Source organism: Megalobrama amblycephala, linkage group LG4, assembly GCF_018812025.1.
Source record: "Megalobrama amblycephala isolate DHTTF-2021 linkage group LG4, ASM1881202v1, whole genome shotgun sequence".
NCBI lineage: Eukaryota > Metazoa > Chordata > Actinopteri > Cypriniformes > Xenocyprididae > Megalobrama > Megalobrama amblycephala.
The window spans coordinates 26,863,316-26,885,102 of record NC_063047.1 but is presented as its reverse complement, the minus strand read 5'-3'; the positions used below and the strand labels follow the sequence as shown (position 1 = coordinate 26,885,102).

At 36.8% G+C, this 21,787-nt stretch overlaps 1 protein-coding gene across 2 annotated transcripts in view; it reads right to left on the bottom strand.

Moving 5' to 3' along the window:
* Positions 1-1,936: 1,936 nt before the first annotated feature.
* aacs (acetoacetyl-CoA synthetase) overlaps positions 1,937-21,787 on the bottom strand; it is a 44,844-nt gene continuing 24,993 nt past the window's right edge. Inside the window, exons 11-19 of one of the 2 annotated variants that reach the window (XM_048188670.1) lie at positions 16,018-16,082; positions 12,891-13,013; positions 8,318-8,431; positions 8,002-8,127; positions 7,394-7,463; positions 7,166-7,224; positions 4,896-5,098; positions 4,632-4,782; positions 1,937-3,131 (exon numbers count right to left, since the gene is read on the bottom strand). In XM_048188670.1, coding sequence (XP_048044627.1) covers positions 4,645-4,782; positions 4,896-5,098; positions 7,166-7,224; positions 7,394-7,463; positions 8,002-8,127; positions 8,318-8,431; positions 12,891-13,013; positions 16,018-16,082 — 898 coding nt within the window. In that variant the 3' untranslated portion in view covers positions 1,937-3,131; positions 4,632-4,644. Of the gene's footprint in view, positions 4,783-4,895; positions 5,099-7,165; positions 7,225-7,393; positions 7,464-8,001; positions 8,128-8,317; positions 8,432-12,890; positions 13,014-16,017; positions 16,083-21,787 lie in introns of both variants that reach the window. The other variant, XM_048188669.1, reaches the window with a different exon arrangement.

The following is a 21,787-nucleotide window of genomic DNA, read 5'->3' as shown; positions in this document are numbered from 1 at the left end:
GCAATGGAAGAAGGTGGCCTGGTCTGATGAATCACGTTTTCTTTTACATCTCGTGGATGGCCGGGTACATTTGCGTCGCTTACCTGGGGAACACAAGGCACCAGGATGCACCATGGGAAGAAGGCAAGCCGGCAGAGACAGTGTGATTCTTTGGGCAATGTTTTGCTGGGAAACCTTGGGTCTTTCCATCCGTGTGGATGTTTCTTTGACACGTACCACCTACCTAAGCATTGTTGCAGACCATGTACACCCTTTCATGGAAATGGTATTCCCTGGTGGCTGTGGCCTCTTTCAGCAGGATAATGCGCCCTGCCACAAAGCAAAAATGGTTCAGGAATGGTTTGAGGAGCACAACGAGTTTGAGGTGTTGAATTGGTCTCCAAATTCCCCAGATCTCAATCCAGTTGATCATCTGTGGGATGTGCTGAACAAACAAGTCCGATCCATGGAGGCCCCACCTCACAACTTACAGGACTTAAAGGATCTGCTGCTAACATCTTGGTGTCAGATACCACAGCACACCTTCAGGGGTCTGGTGGAGTCCATGCCTCGATGGGTCAGAGCTGTTTTGGCAGCAAAAGTGGGGCCATATATAATATAATAATATTTTATATATATATATACAGTGGCATGAAAAAGTATGTGAACCCCTTGCAGAATCTGTGAAAATGAGAATTATTTTAATAAAATAAAAGGGATAATAAAAAATGCGCGTTATTTTTTGTTTAGTACTGTCCTGAGTAAGATATTTTACATAAAAGATGTTTGCATTTAGTTCACAAGACAAACAATAGCTGAATTTATTAAAATAACCCCATTCATAAGTATGTGAACCATTGATTCTCAATACTGTGTGTGGTTACCTGATGATCCACAACTGTTTTTATGTTTTGTGATGGTTGTTCATGAGTCTCTTGTTTGTCCTGAGCAGTTAAACTGAGCTCTGTTCTTCAGAAAAATCCTCCAGCTCCTGCAGATTCATCAGTTTTCGAGCATTTTTGCATATTTGAACCCTTTCCAGCAGTGGCTGTATGATTTTGAGATTCATCTTTTCACACTGAGGACAACTGAGGGACTCAAACTCAACTATTAAAAAAGGTTCAAACATTCCCTGATGCTCCAGAAGGAAACACGATGCATTAAAAGCCGAGGGGTGAAAACTTTTGAATTCAAATATCAAGGTAAATTGTACTTAATTTTTCTGCCGGGAAACATGCAAGTATCTTCTGTTGGTTCCGAAGGGCAGTACTAAATGAAAAACAATGATATTTAAACAAAATAAGAAAAATTGTGACATCTTCATCCTGTTCAAAAGTTTTCACACCCCAACTCTTAATGCATCGTGTTTCCTTCTGGAGCATCAGTGAATGTTTGAACCTTTTTTAATAGTTGAGTTTGAGTCCCTCAGTTGTCCTCAGTGTGAAAACACAGATCTCAAAATCCTACAGTCACTGCTAGAAAGGGTTCAAATATGCAAAAGTGCTTGAAAACTGATGAATCTGCAGGAGCTGGAGGATTTTTCTGAAGAACAGATCTCAGTTTAACTGCTCAGGACAAACAAGAGACTCATGAACAACCATCACAAAACATAAAAACAGTCGTGGATCATCAGGTAACCACACACAGTATTGAGAATCAATGGTTCACATACTTATGAATGGAGTTATTTTAATAAATTCAGCTACTGTTTTGTCTTGTGAACTAAATGCAAACATCTTTTATGTAAAATATCTTACTCAGGACAGTACTAAACAAAAAATAACATGCATTTTTTATTATCCCTCTTATTTTATTAAAATAATTCTCATTTTCACAGATTCTGCAAGGGGTTCACATACTTTTTCATGCCACTGTATAATCATCTGACTGATCAAAGCAAGCATAAAGATAATACTGCAAATCCATGCAAGATGAATAAAATCACAGCAAGCCACAATAAATTCTTAGTGATTTAATTAGGACTACAGTAAGCATCTATACATGAAATGCATGTATGCTGCTAGTGGACAACTGTAGCGGTACAGTATATAGGCATAATATATTCATAAATATATTCTCAACCATATTAGTAATCATTATTCACATCCAGCAATGTACAGTAATATTATTTCAAAGCAGGAATATTACATTAGCCACAGAGAAGAGAGCACCTTTCATTTACTAGTAGTACACCAAATATATTTAATGTAATACAATATTAAGAATCTAAACAAAAACAATTATTTCCAGTATTTCCACTTTCATGTATCAAAAAGGAAACAACAACACTGTAATACAATGGAATAGATTTCCACGGAATGTTCATGAAATTGCTGAGAGTATGGAAAAAATAATTAAATGTTGTGGGACAAAAATGTGATAACGTACAGCAAAATCCACAGTGACTATCAATAAATAAAGATTTAGTAGCTTTCCTTATGTCCGCAGTCCCAAACCAGGCCAGTTCTGTCAGCAAAACTGAGCAGATATGGGGCATATGGTGGCACAAGGGTGGGCATGAGGTGAAACAGACTCGTCTCTGCTTGTCTGAAGCGGAAATAAGGACTGATTTAATTCAAGCGATCTGCACAACTGCTTGCCATCTGCACCACTATACCCAACGATTTCAATTTGAAAGGAAATGAGCCTTTTAAAAGGGCCAGTCCACCCTTTTGAGTTTTATTAGGTCTAGCCACACACTAGAGCTATCTCATAAAAAAAAAAAAAAAAAAAAAAGCTTTGTTTCAGTCTGTAGTGCACAGTTTCTTTTAGGAAACCAAGTAAGGGTTCCTCACTGAGGTCAAATGGAATTACTCACAGGTTAAACGTAGCGAACCCAGATTGCATTACCTGAACTAAACAGACCCATGTTTAAAAAAAAAAAAAAAAAGTCTCCCCCCTCCAAAAAAAGAAAAAAGACCCATAAAAAAAAAAAATGTACATCAATACTAGCCTGTAAGGCTTCTCTGCTGAAATAACATTACTAGCACAAAAATTATTTCAAAATTATTAAAATGCAGCACATTTTCTGGCTTTTGTTGCAAGCGGTTGCAGCATATCCTCCCTCAATGTCACCAAAAAAGTATTTTCTGGATGGTGGCTTGTTAAAGCCTGCTTCTGTGAAATGCGTTGATAAATGTCTCTGCGATATGCTGCAAAGCAAGTATAAATGCATCATCAGTACATGTCAAAAAGCTTGATTCGGATCCAACATAAATCGATGTTTTCTATTTTTTGTCGTGTTTTTTTGTTTATATCCCACACATCTGGACTGCCCAGAATTCTTCCCTTTACTCCTAATGCAAACATTATATAACCCTATGATCTAATAATGCAATATTATATCTGGATATCATGTCATTAAAACATTCTTGCTAGCTTTCAAAACCTCAAACACCAAACAAACGCAGCTTTTTCATATGTACGCAGTGTTCTGATGATAAATGTATTAGGATGAAACGTGATGGAGGAATCTCTCATGGGCGATGCCTACAGCGACAGTCCCTGGATGTGTAGATGAAGAAATAGATTGTTGTTGCGGATGACAAAGATAAAGCTATATACCAAAGAATGGCTCAAAGAATGAAGATGAGCTTCAGTTGTTGATGAAAAAACTTTTCACAACTTGATATAAGGCATACCAGAAGAGAGACCAAATAGTGTCATTGTGAACGGGGCATCTATTGTAGCGCACAACATGCAGCTGCATATACAGAATCAAATATATACAGTATATATGTAAAAATATTACGGAACTCTTTTTGGCCAGAGAGCTACTTCAGCTTCAATTCAAATCTACACTCAGTAGACAACAGAGTGTAGTCCTGGGCAGTATAATATACTATACAAATACAGCAGATGTGATCAATCCCTGTTTACTGATAGGATATCGTTCAAAAAAAATACAAATATAGTCTAGTTTCGAGACAGGAAGTCAGGCTTTGGGGGGGGGGGGGGGGGGGATAAAACATTTTTTAATCGACTTTATTATGGCAACATTTTGCAATTAAGGTACCAACCTGGGCACATGCTTTGCCTGATAAAGTTAGAGGTTCCAGCAAAAAATTGGTTTGACCCAAGAAGTCGGTTTTCCTACAGGAGAAATGGCTTATCCTTAAACATTCAGTAACATACCAATAAATTTGGCTCATACAGATATATGAGCATAAATAGTATCATTTTAAAGCCTCAAAACATACATGGCCAGATTTTCCTACAGCTTCGTTAAGGTTAAAGTGACACTGTATCAAAATACAAGAGGTAAAATATGGGACTGACATATCTCGAACAATTAAGATAACAGATTCGGGAATTGTTTGTGAGTTTGGTACATCTCTTGGGAATAACGCTTGGTGGACGCAATTACAGAAGCAGATAAAATGTCCCTTTAAGATCCAAGTTGGAATTTCATAAAATGGCATTCTCAACTTTCTACCCGAGAGGAACCCGGTTACACTTTTGAAGAAGTGTGGTGTGTTCAGACTCCATTAGTTCCAATGGGTAGCCGAGTTTGAGCAGGTGCCACAACGTGCAGAAAAGCTTTGATGTTTGAAAGCTCTATAAATTCCTCCAGATTTTCCAACAGTGTCCAGAGAATCTAAACCCTTCAAAGGGGGCCCAGAAGCGCTGGACCTTCAGGAGTTCAGATGTACCTCATACACTTGTTCAGAAGTTTTGGAGTTCAGGCAGGTTCTTGTAGAGGTCCAAGGAGTCTGGGTTTGAGAAGGCCCCTCGCTGAGTGACGTCTTTACCTGCGATCACCTGCTTTACTGCGACTTCGACCTTCTTTCCGCTGATAGTGTACTGCAGGCATAGGAAATGTGAAGTCAATCAGGTGGAATAATGCAGAAAATAAAGCAGAAAAAGGACAAGTGAAAGAATGGCTACAAAAAGAGCAAATGTGCAACTGTGCTCACCGGGATGTCTTTGGTTTCCAGTATCATTGCTGGTACGTGTCGGGCAGAGAGAGCTATTCTGATAGCGCTGCGGATCTTCCCCACTAGCTCTTGACTGAAGGTCTTATTGGGTCCCATCTTCAGGAACAGAATCACCCTTTCCTCTCCGTCACCGTTGTACTGAGGGACACAAAGACTGTCGGATACTTCCTCGAAGGCTTCCACTGGAAAAGAGAGGACATAATAAGGGTCTTAAAGTCTTACTATGATGTTATTACATTCTAAATAATTATACAGTGCTGCTTGAAAGTGTGAACCCCTTGCAGAATCTGTGAAAATGTGAATAATTTTAACAAAATAAGAGAGATCATACAAAATGTGTTATTTTTTGTTTAGTACTGTCCTGAGTAAGATATTTTACATAAAAGTTATTTACATATAGTCCACAAGACAAAAAAAAAAATAGCTGAATTAATAAAAACGACCCACTCAAAAGTTTGTGAACCCTTTATTCTTAATACTGTGTGTGGTTACCTGGATGATCCATGGCTGTTTTTATGTTTTGTGATGGTTGTTCATGAGTCCCTTGTTTGTTCTGAGCAGTTAAATTGCCCAATATTCTTCAAAAAAATCCTCCAGGTCCCAAAAATTCTTCAGATTTCCATCATCTTTTGCATATTTGAACCCTTTCCAGCAGTGACTGTATGATTCTGTGATCCGTCTTTTCACACTGAGGACAATTGAGGGACTCAAACACATCTATTAAAAAAAGTTCAAACATTCACTGATGCTCCAGAAGGAAACACGATGCATTAAGAGTCAGGGATGAAAACTTTTGAACAGGATAAAGATTTTTCTTATTTTGTTTAAATCTTTTTTCCCCCCCCCATTTAGTACTGCCCTTCGGAACAGAAGATACTTATTATTAAGTACAATATTCCTTGATCTTCAAATTCAAAAGGTTTTCACCCCCTGGCTCTTAATGCATCAGTTTGAACCTTTTTTAATAGTTGTGTTTGAGTCCCTCAGTTGTCCTCAGTGTGAAAAGATGGATCTGAGAATCATACAGTCACTGCTGGAAAGGGTTCAAATACACAAAAGATGCTGGAAAACTGAAGAATATTTGGGACCTGGAGGAATTTTTTGAAGAATATTGGGCAGTTTAACTGTTCAGGACAAACAAGGGACTCATGAACCATGGATCATCAGGTAACCACACACAGTATTAAGAATCAAGGGTTCACAAACTTTTGAATTGGGTCATTTATAAATTTAGCAATTTTTTTGTCTTGTGGACTTTATGTAAACATTGTTTATGTCAAATATCTTACTCAGGACAATACTAAATAAAAAAAATGACATGCATTTTGTATGATCCCTCTTATTTTGTTAAAATTATTCACATTTTCACAAATTCTGCAAGTGGTTCACAAACTTTCAAGCAGCACTGTATATGCGATAATTAGTTTTATGTCATTGCTGATAATCGATAAAATTTTGTTCAAATATATTAAAAATAAATCACTGAAAACTAAAATAAATAGTTAAAAATGCTACAAGTGAATTTGGCATCACAACAATATAATGTACAGTATGAAATATGAATATTTATATTTATTAATCGCGATTAATCGTTAGCAAAATAAAAGTCTGTGTTTATGTAATATATGTGCGTGGTCTGTATATAATAATTATGTATATATAAATACACACACAAACATGTATAAATTTAAGAAATATATGCATGTTTAAATAGATATATATATTTATATATTTTTTATAGTACATGTAAATATAAATATTTTATATATAAATCTAACATTTTTCTTAAATATATACATGTATGTGTCTGTATTTATATATACATAACTATTATAAACAGACCACACACATATATTACATAAACACAGACTTTTATTTTGCTAATGATTAATCGCGATTAATCGTTGCACATCCCTACATCACAGATATAAATTACATTTGAAAATATATGAAAATACAAAACAGATATTTTAAATTGTAATAATATTTCACAATATTACCGTTTTACTTTAATTTTGTTCAATCAAATGCAGCCTTGATAAGCATAAGACTTTCAAAAGGGACTGCAGTATATATTAACCATTATGGTACCAATATATCTTTTATTTTGAAAAAGGGTTTGGTGGATGTCAAGATACTTCATCTACAATAATCTACTGTAGTTAAAACCACTTGTGAATTTAGTCTGATCCAAACCAGCTCAAATTAGTCTCCTCATTTCAGGAAAAAGTGTGAAATTTATTCCTCACCAATGTTATAAATCTCTGAGCTCCCAAACCGAACACCATTAGGATTTAAAGTTCCATCACTGAAAATACAAACAGAAAAATAGAGCTTTTTAGTATATCGTTTAGGAGCATAACTAATCTCGGACTATCACCATACAATAACACAGCAATATTATAAGCATCTTAGCAGAAACTAAAGAAGATTATCAAAATCTGCAATACAACAAAGCAGAACAAAGCGAAAGTTACCTTCTTCCCAGCATGACGACTCCTCCCGTTTTTGGATTTATCTTACAGTAATCGCCATGGGCCCAAACTCCTGAATGAGGAGAAACAGACACAAATAAACACAGAGAAGGATGAACAAACAGTTACAGAAAGAAGCATCAACAGTGTATCGAAGCAGAGATGTCTGAATGCTGGCGGCCTGAAAATGCTAATTAAGCTGAACTGCCCTGATTGGCCTTTTCCAACTGACAGCAATAAAGCTTCAAGTAGATTTTTCTAGTGCTAACAAAAGCTGGCAGGTTCTTTTTTCCCCACTTTCGCCCTCAGAAATCATTTAATCAATACAGCGAAAAAAAGCTGCAGCCTCTTCTGAACAAACTGAAGTGGCACGTTTGTTTCTTAAATCAAAGGGGCGACTTGTTTGTTTTCTAAAATCAGAAAATGCACTTCCCTGTGACCACTTCTCAACTTAAGAGCTTTGAAGGGAGGTAGCAGAGGGCCTCTGTAGGCAATGACTGCTTGAAGCAATGCATTCTGGATTGATGCCTATGATGCCTTTATATGCTGTCGATGGAGGTTGCTCACTAGGTTTCAAAACAGATATAGATTGATGTCACGTAAAGGATTACCTGGGAAGGTGGAAAAGTATGCTTTGTGGTATTTGCTGCCATTATCGTCGTTCCAGAAATGAGTGGGCTGGCACGGGATGGGCTTCAAACACACCAGCTCGCCGCTCTCTCCCCAAACAGGCTTACCTGAAAAAACACGTCAAACATAAGGTTATTGAAGCTACAAAGGCAGTGTTTTTAGTTTTTACCATGATTAAGTAGTAATGTTAGGCAAAACACAAAGTACAGTAAGTAAACCTCCTAAATGGTGTTTAATGTAGGTGACACTGTTAATATATAAGATCTCCATGTCTTGAGCACAAAAGCTATATCTCACCTTCACAGCTCCAGGCCTCCACAGCCATGCCCAGATTTCGGGCCTGAATTTCTCCTCTGTAAACGGGCACGGTCATGTTCTGACCCATGAAGCATGAAATAATGTCTGTGCCACCTGAGGAAACACTAAAGATGTTAATATACCGTTTTTACAGATGGTCAAAATGTTCAAGGCAAGAAAATATCGAAGGTTTGGTGAGAAAGTCAAAGACTGAGAGAGATCTTCCATGTTCCACAATATAGGAAAGACATTCCTATAGCAAAGGGAACTGATGGAATGTTTTCATTAATGCAACCTTGCTGGCATAGTTTTCCGGTAGCTTTGTTCTCCTGCATTCATTTATATAGATCACAGTTCCTATACTGCAGTCCTTCCTTATTGATCTGTTTGTCAGACATGAACAAAAGGAACAAGCTAAACAAAGGTGCTCAAATATCTGTTTGGTCCAACAAATACAGGGCTTTCTTCAGGAATGAAACTGGTCCACATGATACTAAAAAAGCTTGTTGTGTATCCTCAGCATGCCTTAAAGGATTAGTTCACTTTCAAATTAAATTTTCCTGATAATTTACTCATCCCCATGTCATCCAAGATGTTCATGTCTTTCTTTCTTCAGTTCAAAAAGAACTTAAGAAATTTTTGATGAAAACATTCCAGGATTTTTCTCCATATAGTGGACTTCAATGGCCTCCAAACGGTTGAAGGTCAAAATTACAGTTTCAGTGCAGCTTCAAAGCGTTCTACATGATCCCAGATGAGGAATAAGGGTCTTATCTAGAGAAAACATTACTCATTTTCTAAAAAAAAAAAATAAAAATAAAAAAATTAAATTTTATTCATTTAAACCATAAATGCTCATCTTGAACTAGCTCTCTTCTTCTTCTTTATTAGAATTCCAGCAGTGTAGATGCTGCTAAGGGTATTACTGCCCTCCTCAGGTCAAAGTTTGAATTAAATTGTCATATACACTATGCTTGTACAAGTATAGAACAATTAGTTCAAACTTTGACTTGTGGAGGGCAGTAATACACTTATCAATGTCTACACTGCTGGAATTCAAACAGAGAAGAAGAAGAGAGCTAGTTCAAGATGAGCATTTATGGTTAAAATGTATATAATTTTTATTTTATTTTTTTGAAAATGAGTGATGGTTTCTCTAGATAAGACCCTTATTTCTAGTCTGGGATCATGTAGAACTCTTTGAAGCTGCAATGAAACTAATTTTGACCTTCAACCGTTTGGAGGACATTGAAGTCCACTAAAAATCCTGGAATGTTTTCATCAAAAAACTTAATTTCTTTTTGAACTGAAGAGAGAAGGACATGGACATCTTGGATGACATGGGGATGAGTAAATTATCAGGAAAATTTTACTTGAAAGTGAACTAATCCTTTAAAGAACCTTTTTGGTAGCCAGCAATAGAGTGCCCCAGGGATGACGCGTTTTTATAGGCCAAGCCGGAAGTTAGCGGCGCACGGGTTCCCTCGATTGAAAGCCTATGCATTTTTCCCATAGACTTTTGGAAAATCGCAGAAAATAAGCTCTGTGTTTAACAAAGGGTTATGACACTTACAAGTTTTGTCTATCAAGATAATCTTTACAAGTGAACACAACATTTATAGATTTTGAAGCCTAAATAAAGTCGTCATATATAAAAGGCTAACAGTAGGCTATAAACGGACTACAGCACACCATGGTCGCGGATCAACGTCGTCACCACCAAACTTCTTCAAACTGTATTTAAAAAACAACTTTATTTAAAAACATGCTCGCTGATTATGATCTGTGCTGTTATGAATACTTATCCACTTTTTCATGAGAAATGCTGTCCAAATGTCCCGTTTTTAATGATGACGTCTAAAGTCCCCGCCAAAGGAAGTAGTCCCTTTTAGCAACTTGTTAGCTGTTTTTAAGACACAGTAAAAAATCACAAGTGGGTTATAACTGGTGTGTTTTATGTCATCAAAACGTGAAAGTATTTAGAGGCTTTGTTAACCACAGACCTTATTTCAGGCAATTTAGCAAAAACCCATTCAAAAAACCCATAGACTTTACGGCGTTGGAACCGGAAGTCCTAAAATGCTAACTTGCGTCCGGGTTTTGCCTACAAAAATGCGTCATCCCTGGGGCACTCTATAAGCCACCAAAGTAACAAACTAAGAGTAGCTACATTACAATTTTTTTTCAAAAAGTAGCAGTTTGTGTGTCACATTATTGACTTAAAGCACCATTAACCAAACAGAAAATCACTCTGGATCACCTGTGATAAGCTGAACTCATAATTGAACTTAAAAACACTATGGCTTAATGGCAGCCAGCTATAAACATGTTGTTTTTAACTGGCTTTCTCAGCAAGATTCTCCTCAAACCGTTTCTCCTCCATGACCGTAGTTGACCTGAAAGAGAAAACTGACTGAATACAAACCAACAGTTTGAGGAGAATCTAATGCACTAATGCACAATATTGTACCCATTGTGGCACCGACGAGAAATGCAACAGGAACTTGTGTTATTATGAATTGCATCAACACATTTTGAAACTCAGTGGCACACAATCTTATGCTTGTGTAGCTAGAAGCATTTGCATTCTCGTATTTCTGTAGAGAAAGTTCAGTCCTATAAGTCACCCCATAAAAAGACAACACGTGTGAGCTGTTCAGATGCTCAGTCATTATAATGCCAGCACAGAGAAAGGTGGAGAGAGAGAAATAGAGGCACTGATATTTGATATTGCAAGCCAAAAGAAAAAGCGAGACAATCAATATTTCAAAATAATGAGGTTTCGTGGAGAAAAATGGAGAGATGTCGTCAAACAGACATTTCTGTAGATAAAAATAGGTCTCAGTAATTGACAAATGTAATGACTGTAAAGTCAGATTAAAAAAGGGACAGAAAATAGAAGAGAAATAAAAAAAGACTGAGAGAAAGGTTGCTGGAACAATACATTTATATTTATTTGTTTATGCGTGTATGTGACAGATGGTGGGTGATATTGGGGGGGGGGTCTATTGGATTCAGGTGATTCTGGGTGGCTGAAAGTGTTAAAGTTTCGTGCCAGCTGCCCCTGTGCACTCAGGAGTCTGGCTGGCACATGGACAGGAGCGGCAGGAAACAAGCCCTGTCACATATGCTCTGCTTGACATTGGGGTCAAGGTCAAATCTGCCTTAGGTTGGCAGAAGTCACACGTCTGAGGGGAGGCAGGAGAAGCACCGATTCTGGACAAAGCGAACGGGTTCTCAATATTTCAATGGGCCAATAGGCTATCTGAGCTCAGGACTGAAGACAAGCATTGTGTATCTGAGCTACTGTTTTCCAGCAGGCATCTTTAGGTAGCCTGACATTTCAAAAACCTCTGGAGTCAAGAAACGTCAGTCAAAGCCTTTTTCTAAAACGTTATGAGGCTCATGTGCTCTGCAAATGTGTCAGAATTCAATGAGATTGCTGTCATGGTATTAAATGTGAGCCAAATGGCAAATCAAAAAGGCTTCATGGCAGACATGCACAAAAATGTCTTCTGAAAGCATCAAAACCTCTCTGTCACTTATATAAGATAATTAGATTAAATTGTCTATAATTTCAGATTTACATATTGGGCATCTTTTAACAAAAAATCTTACAAACATGGTAACCATAATGGGGGCAGTCGTGGCCTAATGGTTAGAGTCAGACTGGTAACCCGAAGGTTGTGGGTTCGATTCTCAATACCGGCAGGAAATGACTGAGGTGCCCTTGAGCAAGGCAATTAACACCCAATCGCTCACCGGGTGCCATAGCAAAATGGCGGCCCACTGCTCCATGGTTTGCAGTGTGTGTGTGTGTGTGTTCACTACTCACTACTCCTAATGTGTGTGCACTAACTTGGATGGGTTAAATGCAGAGGACAAATTCCGAGTATGGGTTACCATACTTGGCCTTCGCATGTCGAGTATAAGTATCTCGCAACCTCTGTTCAGCGAAGCAGTCATAAAGTCATGTTTCATTGTAAAAGAAAAGTGGCTAATGACCAATCAGCATCAATAAATTAGAAAAGACTAAAATTCTTGCAGTAACAAACACTGCACACAAGAAGTTAAATAACAAATAGCTCTGAAAGGTTCAATCTGAATAACATGACTGTAGCAGGCTGCCGCTGACCTGCCATGAGAGCAAAGCTCATCTGGTGAAACCGCAGGGAGAAACTGGGCACAGGTGGTGTGTGAGAGAAACATGCTGCGAGACCCCAGTCACAAACACACACTCATGCACACAAAATCAGCAGTCCACCACAGCTGTTAACGCTGATGCTAATTTGTTTCCACAGGGCCCTGCAGGCATGAGATCACACTGCGAAACACACACACACCGCACTATCAAGAGGAGCTGGAGCGCTGATGATTGGAGGGAAAGTGAAGAATGGGTTAATCAGGATAGGATAAGATAAGATAAGAGGAATGGGGAAGCAAGAAAGAAAAAGAAAAGGAAAAGAGGAAAAGAGAAGAAACAGAGGAAATGGAAAGGTAAACCAGGTAATTGAAAGAATGAAGGTGAAAATGCAATGCAATGAAAATAGGAAACGAAAATAAGAAAGCCCACCTGATATGGATCCCAGCAGCATATTGTTCTTAATGCAGCTGTACACATACTCATAACTCTGAGGCTTCAGTGGAGATCCTGTAGACAGGAGTGTGTGAAGTGTCTGCAGGTTGTGTGTGTTTGCTGCAAATGGACAAAAAAAAAAAAAAAAAAAAGTATTAGTGAAAAGATTAAACAACAATCACAATGTTAACTAAATTTTGCATTCACTGAATTACTGCACATTGCAAGGCATTAAAAGAAGACCAACAATAAGGGGCATTTTTAAATTCAGATTGAGTTCCCTACATTTTCATTCCATAACTACTAACAGTAGTTATACAGAATAACCACAACATATATTTAAATGCAACCTCATGTTTAATAATATTAAAATTTTAAAAAGCCAAGCGTTTTTTTTTTTTAATAGGCTCCAATTTCTGAAAAACAGTCCTGAAGTATAAAGCTCAGCTTAATGTTATTTATTCAGAAGGATTGTATTCTGGAGGCAGATGGGTATGGCTCACAGTGATCAGAATTATAAACCACATTAAACTGTACTGAAATGTATGCAGGCGACATGCCAGGCCACCCGTCTGGGGTCCTGTGTAGAGAGGGTCTCTCACCCCGGTTATCAGAGCCAGTGCCACACCCCACAGGCTAACAGGTGTCGCTCTGAAATGTCAAGCAGCCAAAGGGAGCAGCGGAGGGCCAGGAAGCACATCTCTGACCCCCAACACACACAGTCCTCAGAACCACACACATGCAAAACAAATAAATCCCCCAAATTCCTCCAACACACCAAGAGCTTTATCTTTAAAGACAACATGAATTGGCATTCAAAAAGCATTTAACTTCTGTAATGTGATGTAGAAAACCAGAATATTTAGCATGATATTTAATTTGACTGAAAAGAAAGATATACAGTCGCACCAAAATTTATTCAGACACCTTGAACATTTCATTCATTAATACGGTTTATTCACTATATTTTAAAAAAGGGTAATAAAATTTGACAAGATCTCAAATTTAAACTGTCAGATAAAATTAATCTTAATTATGTCAGATAACACTTAAGCAAAACATGGTCAGGTCAAAGTGTCTGAATAATTTTTGGTTCCAAATTTTTATCAGTTTTTACTGGTAGTTCACTGTATGAAGAATTTTTGGGTGTAATATGTCACAGTTTACTTTATTTTGCTATCCTCACTTACATAAATGAACTATAGTGTCCTGCACCCACTAGTAAAAATATATCAAAAATATAAAAAATGTCTGAATAATTTTTGGTTTGACTGCAATTTAATTTAATTGATATTAATTTAATGTAATATTTATTTGTTTTGATTTAATATAATTAAATTTATTTTAATTAACAGCACCAGTTATTTCATTAATTTAATATTAATTTAATATTGATTTAATGTCATATTAATTTAATTAATATGAAATTAGTGTAATATTAAATTTAACATTAATATGATTGAATATGAAATTTAATTTAACTTACACAGCAACAGTTATGTCTAAGGGGTCAAGGTTTGGCTGGTTAGCATAGGCATAACTAAATCTTTATCCATTAATGGACATTCTTAAATAGCCTTGAATCCAGATAAAATAGGGTTGATTTTCATTATAAGTTTTCTTTTTTAAACCCAGCATGGGAAACCACATGTGCTCAAAAATGTTCTTCATCAGAAGAGTTCTCAAAATAACTCTTATTTTATAAAATAAGACCACTAATTTGATGGCTTTCATGGCAGACATGACGGTTAAAATGGTTGGAAACACTCATGTGGTTGAATGTGTTCAAACAGCCACAAAAGACTGCTAGCCAGACGGGATTTAAACTTTGTCGGCTGAAGACCCATTTGGTTTGAAGACGAAATACGTTAACTTACCAAGCATATGTAAATTGCGCAAGCTTATTTTGTTCATTAGATCGAAAGGACTGAAAAAAAACCTTAAAATTTACCCACCCATAGACCCTCCCCTCAAAGAAATCAGGACAGAAGTGAAAGTGGGTAAAAGAGACGGATTAAAACACCAGGTGTAAACGGGTATGCGTCTCCCTCATCCACTTGTGATCTGATCAACCAAAACGCATTAATATCAGGTGGAAACAGGGCCTTAGAGACTGCTGGGGAACAGCCTTAATTCTGTGCACAAGGCTCACAGACGCACATGGATGGTCAAACACACTTCAAAATAGGTTTGTTAATGTAAACAGGCAAAAAAAAAAAAAAAAAAAAAAAAACTGTTCATTAGGCCTTGCCGTGTAAATGTAGCTTAATAGACCTGCCATTGCTTATTATATCATTAAAATTTTTCAAACAACATTATTGACTGAAAAGCTTGAAGTAATATTTAAAAGAGAAACACTTGATGGCTAAATGTAAATTTTGTTTGGTAATAATAACATAAAACTCTTTAAATAAAGGAGAGTGCTCAACAGCATATTCATTTAGCTGTGGTATCAAAATTTAAATATTGAAATATTCTATAGTGAAAACCATGGGCGACATTAGGACGGGCCTTTCAAAGATACTCCTTTGCCTGTGAGTGCGGAAAGACGCATTCAGCGCATGCACAAAAAAATGCTCATTTTTTTCTCACTATGGGCCACATGCACCATAAATGCAGCATGCAAAAAGCTCAGTCAGTTTTTACTTTCATTTTCTGAATGGCATGTGAGACTTCTTCATCGGCATAACTCTCACGCAAAGTTTGCACATTGTTTGTGTGATATCTACTAGCTCGCTTTCATGGTTTAAATTGGAAATATTTTCAATATTGCGATGTGGCATTTTTATTTATATCCAGTTGCTAGCAAAATGATGGACACCGATTCACATATCGCCCACGTCATTTCCCGTGATAAAATTAAATGAATTATTAAATAAATGAGTAAATAAACAACAAGCAAACAAACTTGTTTGCTTAAATTTCTGCGAATAATTTGGTGATGCAAGTACAAAAAGACATTTTGTACCTGCAAAAAAAAAAAAAAATGTTTTTTTAAAAAAAAAATCTTGCCCCCCAACTCAAATGTCACCCATGGTGACAACCTTATTATGGATATTAAAAGAAAAAAAAAAAAAAAAAAAAAAAAAAAAAAAATGTAAAAAAGAAAGATGACAAAGCTCACCTGGTTTCAGATTTCTCTCCTCCAACACAGACAGCCATTTCGCTCCAGTCCCAAAAATCGTGATTCTGTCAGCAAACAATAAAATAATGGAAAAATACGGATGTTAACAATTGGGTATATATTTTGAATGTATAAAAGTCAAAATGGCCTTCTTACAGCTTGCAAAACAAAGCTGCAATTTAGGAGGTACAATAAAAGTGATGATACACAGAGCAACATTTTGAGCAATGTTGCCAGGCAATGTTGCTTGGGCACTTTCCCAGTGAGTATGGGCAACACATTTTGATCTAAAGTATCCAGATAGAAATTTGTTGCCCATTCTCAATAAGAAAGTGCCCAAACAACATCACTAAGCAACATTGCTCAAAAAATTGCCCTGTGTATCATCATCTTAAGCGGCAGCATCCTTAAAGAACATGAGAGATGTGCAGTGTTGAGTAAGGTACTCTAAAAAAGTAATTAATTACTAGCTACTAATTACAACTTTAACAGTATAATTAGATTACAGTACTAAATTACTCTCCCTAAAAAGTAATTGCATTACTTAATACTAATTCATTTCAAGTCCCATATCAACCTCGACCAGCTGAACAATACAAGGATAGACATGAAACTGCTCTTTTAATTCTTTCAAATGAATAATATAAATGTGCATAAATTGTTCTTGAACTGGACAAAGTATTTAAAGGGAGAAGGTTACCTTAAAAACATACATTTTAACATTAGATGTTAAATTTTGATGTTAAATCACTATTGTTTAATATAGAATTGTTCTATAGTCTATACAGTATTTAATGCAATTACATCAGAAGTAAGTGTAATTAAATTACAGAAAAAATAAGAATAACTTACTTTACTTTTTCAAGGGAAAAGTAATTAAATTACTGCAATTAATTACTTGGCAATGCATTACACCCAACACTGGATACATATACCCCTGGTTGGGAAATCACTGCACTAGGCCACATCTCAGACAAACATCTAATTTCCACAGCAATCTAGATCTCCCCGCTTTAGAACAAAGAGTGGAACACTTTCAGTGTCAATGAGGTGAAATTGATCTAAATGGCCTGTTGACCTGCAGAGGCCTCTGTCAGCCATCTCTTGATGGAATCACTCACGGTCAGAAATCATGGGTGGAGGTCATGGCAGTGTAATATCTGAAGAGCACAGACAAGCTTAAATGCTGTTAACATGGTTGTGTTAGTGTAATCTACATTTGTCTAGCATACTGTTTCCTTGTGTTTACAGCGGAATGGACTTATTACTATAAAGGTTGTATAATATATGAAACTGCACATTCCTAAATGCAAATCAGAGCAGACCTGTAACTGCAAAACAAAAATGAGTCTAACCAATGTTTTGACTTAAAAGGAGTCTATGTACTCTAGTGTTCATAATGTACAGCTCCAAAAGCTTCCAAAAAAAGAATTTTTCAGAATACTGACAACACAACCATGAGACAATTAATAAATAAACTTCACATCTGCATATCAACAGCATTATATGAACAAGCACGAGTGGGATTTTTGTTTGGGAGACTTTGTTTGTCTTAAACGTCATAAGTAAAACAAAACCTGTACAAATAATGTGCAAAATATCAGAAGCTGCACATAAATGTAATTAAGTATCCATCTAAACTTGTTTGTCATTCTCTGTTTTTCGCTCTATAGTTTCCAAAAAGAGACGTCCCCTGTGTAGACAGGTGTCATGACAACGTCCTGCTTGCGTGTGATTGGTGGCAGCTGGCAAGGCCTGGTTAGTAATGGGTCATTTAGGATGTAGGAAGAGCATTCAGTACGAAATGAAATGGAACGTGATTTCACAAGCAAGATATCAGTCAGGCGAGGGAAAAAAGGGAAAACTTGCCAGTGCCAATCTAATGATATGATTAACCATTGATGTGTTCCTTACGTTTATGACATCATGAACCTCTGATTTACTACATAGTCTGTCCACTGAATTTATGACAGGATTGTTCATTTTTCTAATATTCAAGCAAGCTCATCTAAATATTCAGACAGTTCATTTCTTACAAGCCAGGGATACTTGAACATAATTTTAGCCCCATCTGCACATGGAAAATTACAACTGGTAAATGAGTCATGCATGAAAACTGGATTTGTTGCAGTTTTGGCCTCTAGATGTAAAAACCCAAGCAAATATAATTAATTTAGACTCCTATCACAATATATGTGTAGACCAAATCTTAACCTGGTATTGACTAGATACTTGGCTTATTGGTGAAAGATCTGGGCTTGTAACCAACAAGTTGGAGCTTCAAAACTGAGATCCATCAGCTACCACCAATGAAGCCTTGAGAAACGGCATTCAGATCCAAGGCTATCCCAACTTAATATGGCCATGCTTTGTGAAAGTCATGTGAAAACAAATTGGCCCAAAATGGTTTTCATTGGCCCAAAATGTGTAGTAATGCATATATTTTCTTATCTGGTTTGTAATAAGCTCAGTCTTGACTTTAAAACGAGCTCAATTCGAGTCCCGGACGAGCCCCCAATTATGTAATGCCCCAGCTCAACAGTGCAGACCTCTTCAACGCCAGTCCTGGAAGGCAGTGTCCAGCAGACTTTAGTTCAAACCATAAACAAACATTTATCAAGGTGTACTTATCAAGGAGTACAGAATTACTTGCAAATTACAAATAGGCATGTTTAATTAGGGCCAGTAAAGCTAGGTAACTCCATCAAACTAAGATAAGACTCAATGAATGTAACCGAATTGAAGAACTGGTTGCGGGTTCACCTCAAACTATGGGGAAAGCATTGCATCTACTGTCTTACACTTCAATACAATCAATTTTTAGTTTCTTCGGTCTTATGAAAGACCAAAAACAGAAGCTATTTATTTTTACCAACAGTGACAATATGGGACAAAGAAAGCTGTCTTGCATGACCAAGTTTCACAATGGCCCTTTGTCCAGAACAGGTTTCCCTAACACATCTACATGGACACCACATCTGCCCTCTGATTGAATATTGATCATTTGTAAACATTAAACATAATTAATCTGAAAGGGGAACAGCACAAGATAAAAGCTAATCCAGGATCAGTATATTTGTACAACTAAACATAGAGGGACAAAAGAGAGAGCATGTTTTATTCATCATGTGGTGGACATCAGGGAGAGTTCTACCTTGTCTGCAGAAGAGGGGTAGATGGGTTGATTCATTCTGAAATTATGAACTTTATTTGTGTCACAAAGGCAAATGTCTACAAATTTGCACTGCGCAAACTACACAACTGATCACAGACCTGGACTGAAGCGACGTTCCCAGAATACATTCCCTCACAAACTTACTTAAAGCAACGGGAGACATGTTTCTTGTCAACATATAAAAAGACAACATAGAGGAAGAGCTTGCGAATTGTTTTTATACCGAATTGCAGAGAACAGGAAAAATAAGAATCAGAGTTGAAAAATATAGATGAAACAGTGCTTGGTGAGAGTGGGGAGCAGTTTGATGTTTTTCTGTTTATTTTTTTGCACCAGCTTCTCAAACCTTCACTCTCTCGCAACTTTATTGGCTGTTGCTCATTACTGCTCTCTCGTCTGGAAACTGAACATAATTAAAGACTAGATGGACAAAATCTGAAAGAAGCTTGAAATCTGTCATAACACGTACGACGTGTCAGTACGCGTTCCAAAAGTGTGCAAACTACAAGGTAGGGCTGGGCGATATATTGCATGCGATTCTCACGCGTAAGCCGGTTCCCTGATTACCTCTAAATCGCCATCACCTGCTTTAAAATGGAGCGCCTTTTAATAGACAGAGCCGTAGTTCACTGATAAGCCACGCAAAATCGGGTTCATTATCGAAGTCGATTCATCTTCGATACTGAACGCGATTTTGCGTGGCTTGTCCGTGAACTACGGCTTTGTCTATTAAAAGGCGCTCCATTTTAAAGCAGGTGATGGCGATTTAGAGGTAATCAGGGAACCGGCTTTACTGACGAAATGCGCGTGAGAATCGCATGCGATATATCGCCCAGCCCTACTACAAGGGTATGAATGAGTATGAACTAGGATCTGCAAAATATTTGATATAGACTAAAAGATCAAAAGTATTAAGCTTGAGTTTTGTAGATTCCATTTTTAGGTGTACTAAGCTTTTTCTGTTTTACTAGTGACTACACACACACACACACACACACACACACACACACACACAGTGAATTTTACTAGTTAAATGACGAGGATTAACAGGTAAAAGGTTGTGGGTTTGATGTATACTAAACAACAGCATATTCTCTAGACTTAAAAATTAACCGTCTTTTTTTTTTTTTATCACAATGAACTCTGGATAAACCCTATACTGCCCAGAGGAATAACTTAATTGGTGTCACCAACAGACTCTCAGATACAAACCAGAGCTGCCTTGCAAAATTAGGACAGTTAATGTAACACGTTCATTTAAATAATAATGTGAATTAAAAATAATGTGGGGAAAAAAAGAAAAAAAAAACACTATTTAAGCATGCCACCTGAACCATTCCACATTAAGAAATATTCCTACCATTAGAGCAATTCAAGCTTGAAGCTCAGCTGCTACTACAGGCAACACGCCTCGCCAAATCACATTTACCAAAAGCAGACCGCACAGAATCAATTCACACAGGACGCATTCTTGCATTCAGAACAGTAAGACAGAGTGCAAATGCATGGAACTGAACGCAGGGGTTTTGAGACATGTTTTTAAAGTTGAGAAATGGCCAAAGATGAACATGTACACAAACCAACACTTTAAAAAAAAAAATAGTACAGAATTAATGTAGGAAATGAACATTACTTCAGACGGACTTTACAGATTCAATTGCTAATTAAAATTGCTGTGGACTTGGACTGTGATAGGCTCATGTTCTACTCTTTGCAACTAAAACAAACCACCTTCTAAAGTCATTTTTTTGTAATGTCTATTCAATGCTTGACTTGTTTACCATAATGTCCTCTTTAAATTTTCTCTTTATTGCAATTAATTTCATTAAATCATGTACAATAAAGATTTTTATTGTTTGTGAAAGAAGTTTTGGTAACACTTCACAATAAGGTTCATTAGTTAACATTCGTTAAAGATAATGTGCCGATGGCCTCATGAGCAGCGCGCCGACGTGTAGCGCCAATGTGCTGCGAGTTCGAGTCCCGGCTCGTGGTCCTTTCCCAGTCCCGCCCCAATCTCTCTCTCCTGCTTCGCTTCCTGTCTAATCACTGTCCTATCATAATAAAAAGGCAAAAATGCCAGAAATAAATCTTAAAAAATCTTATTTTAGATTTTAGATTTTATTTTATTTTTAATTATTTCTGCATTTATTTTTTAAAATACAGTAAACGCAGTAATATTATGAAATATAATTACAATTTAAAATACCAGTTTTCTATTTTAATTCATTTTAAAATGTAATTTATTCTTGTGATGGCAAATGTGAATTTTCAGCAGCCATCACTCCAGTCTTCAGGGTCACATGATTCTTCAGAAATCATTCTAATATGATGATTTGGTGCTCAAGAAACATTTCTTATTCTTAATGTTGAAAACATTTCTACTTATATTTTTGTGGAAAACACGATAGACATTTTTCAGGATTCTTTTAAAGGTGCCATCGAACGTTTTTTTTACAAGATGTAATATAAGTCTAAGGTGTCCCCTGAATGTGTCTGTGAAGTTGCAGCTCAAAATACCCCATAGATTTTTTTAATTCATTTTTTTAACTGCCTATTTTGAGGCATAATTAGAAATGCGCCGATTCAGGCTGC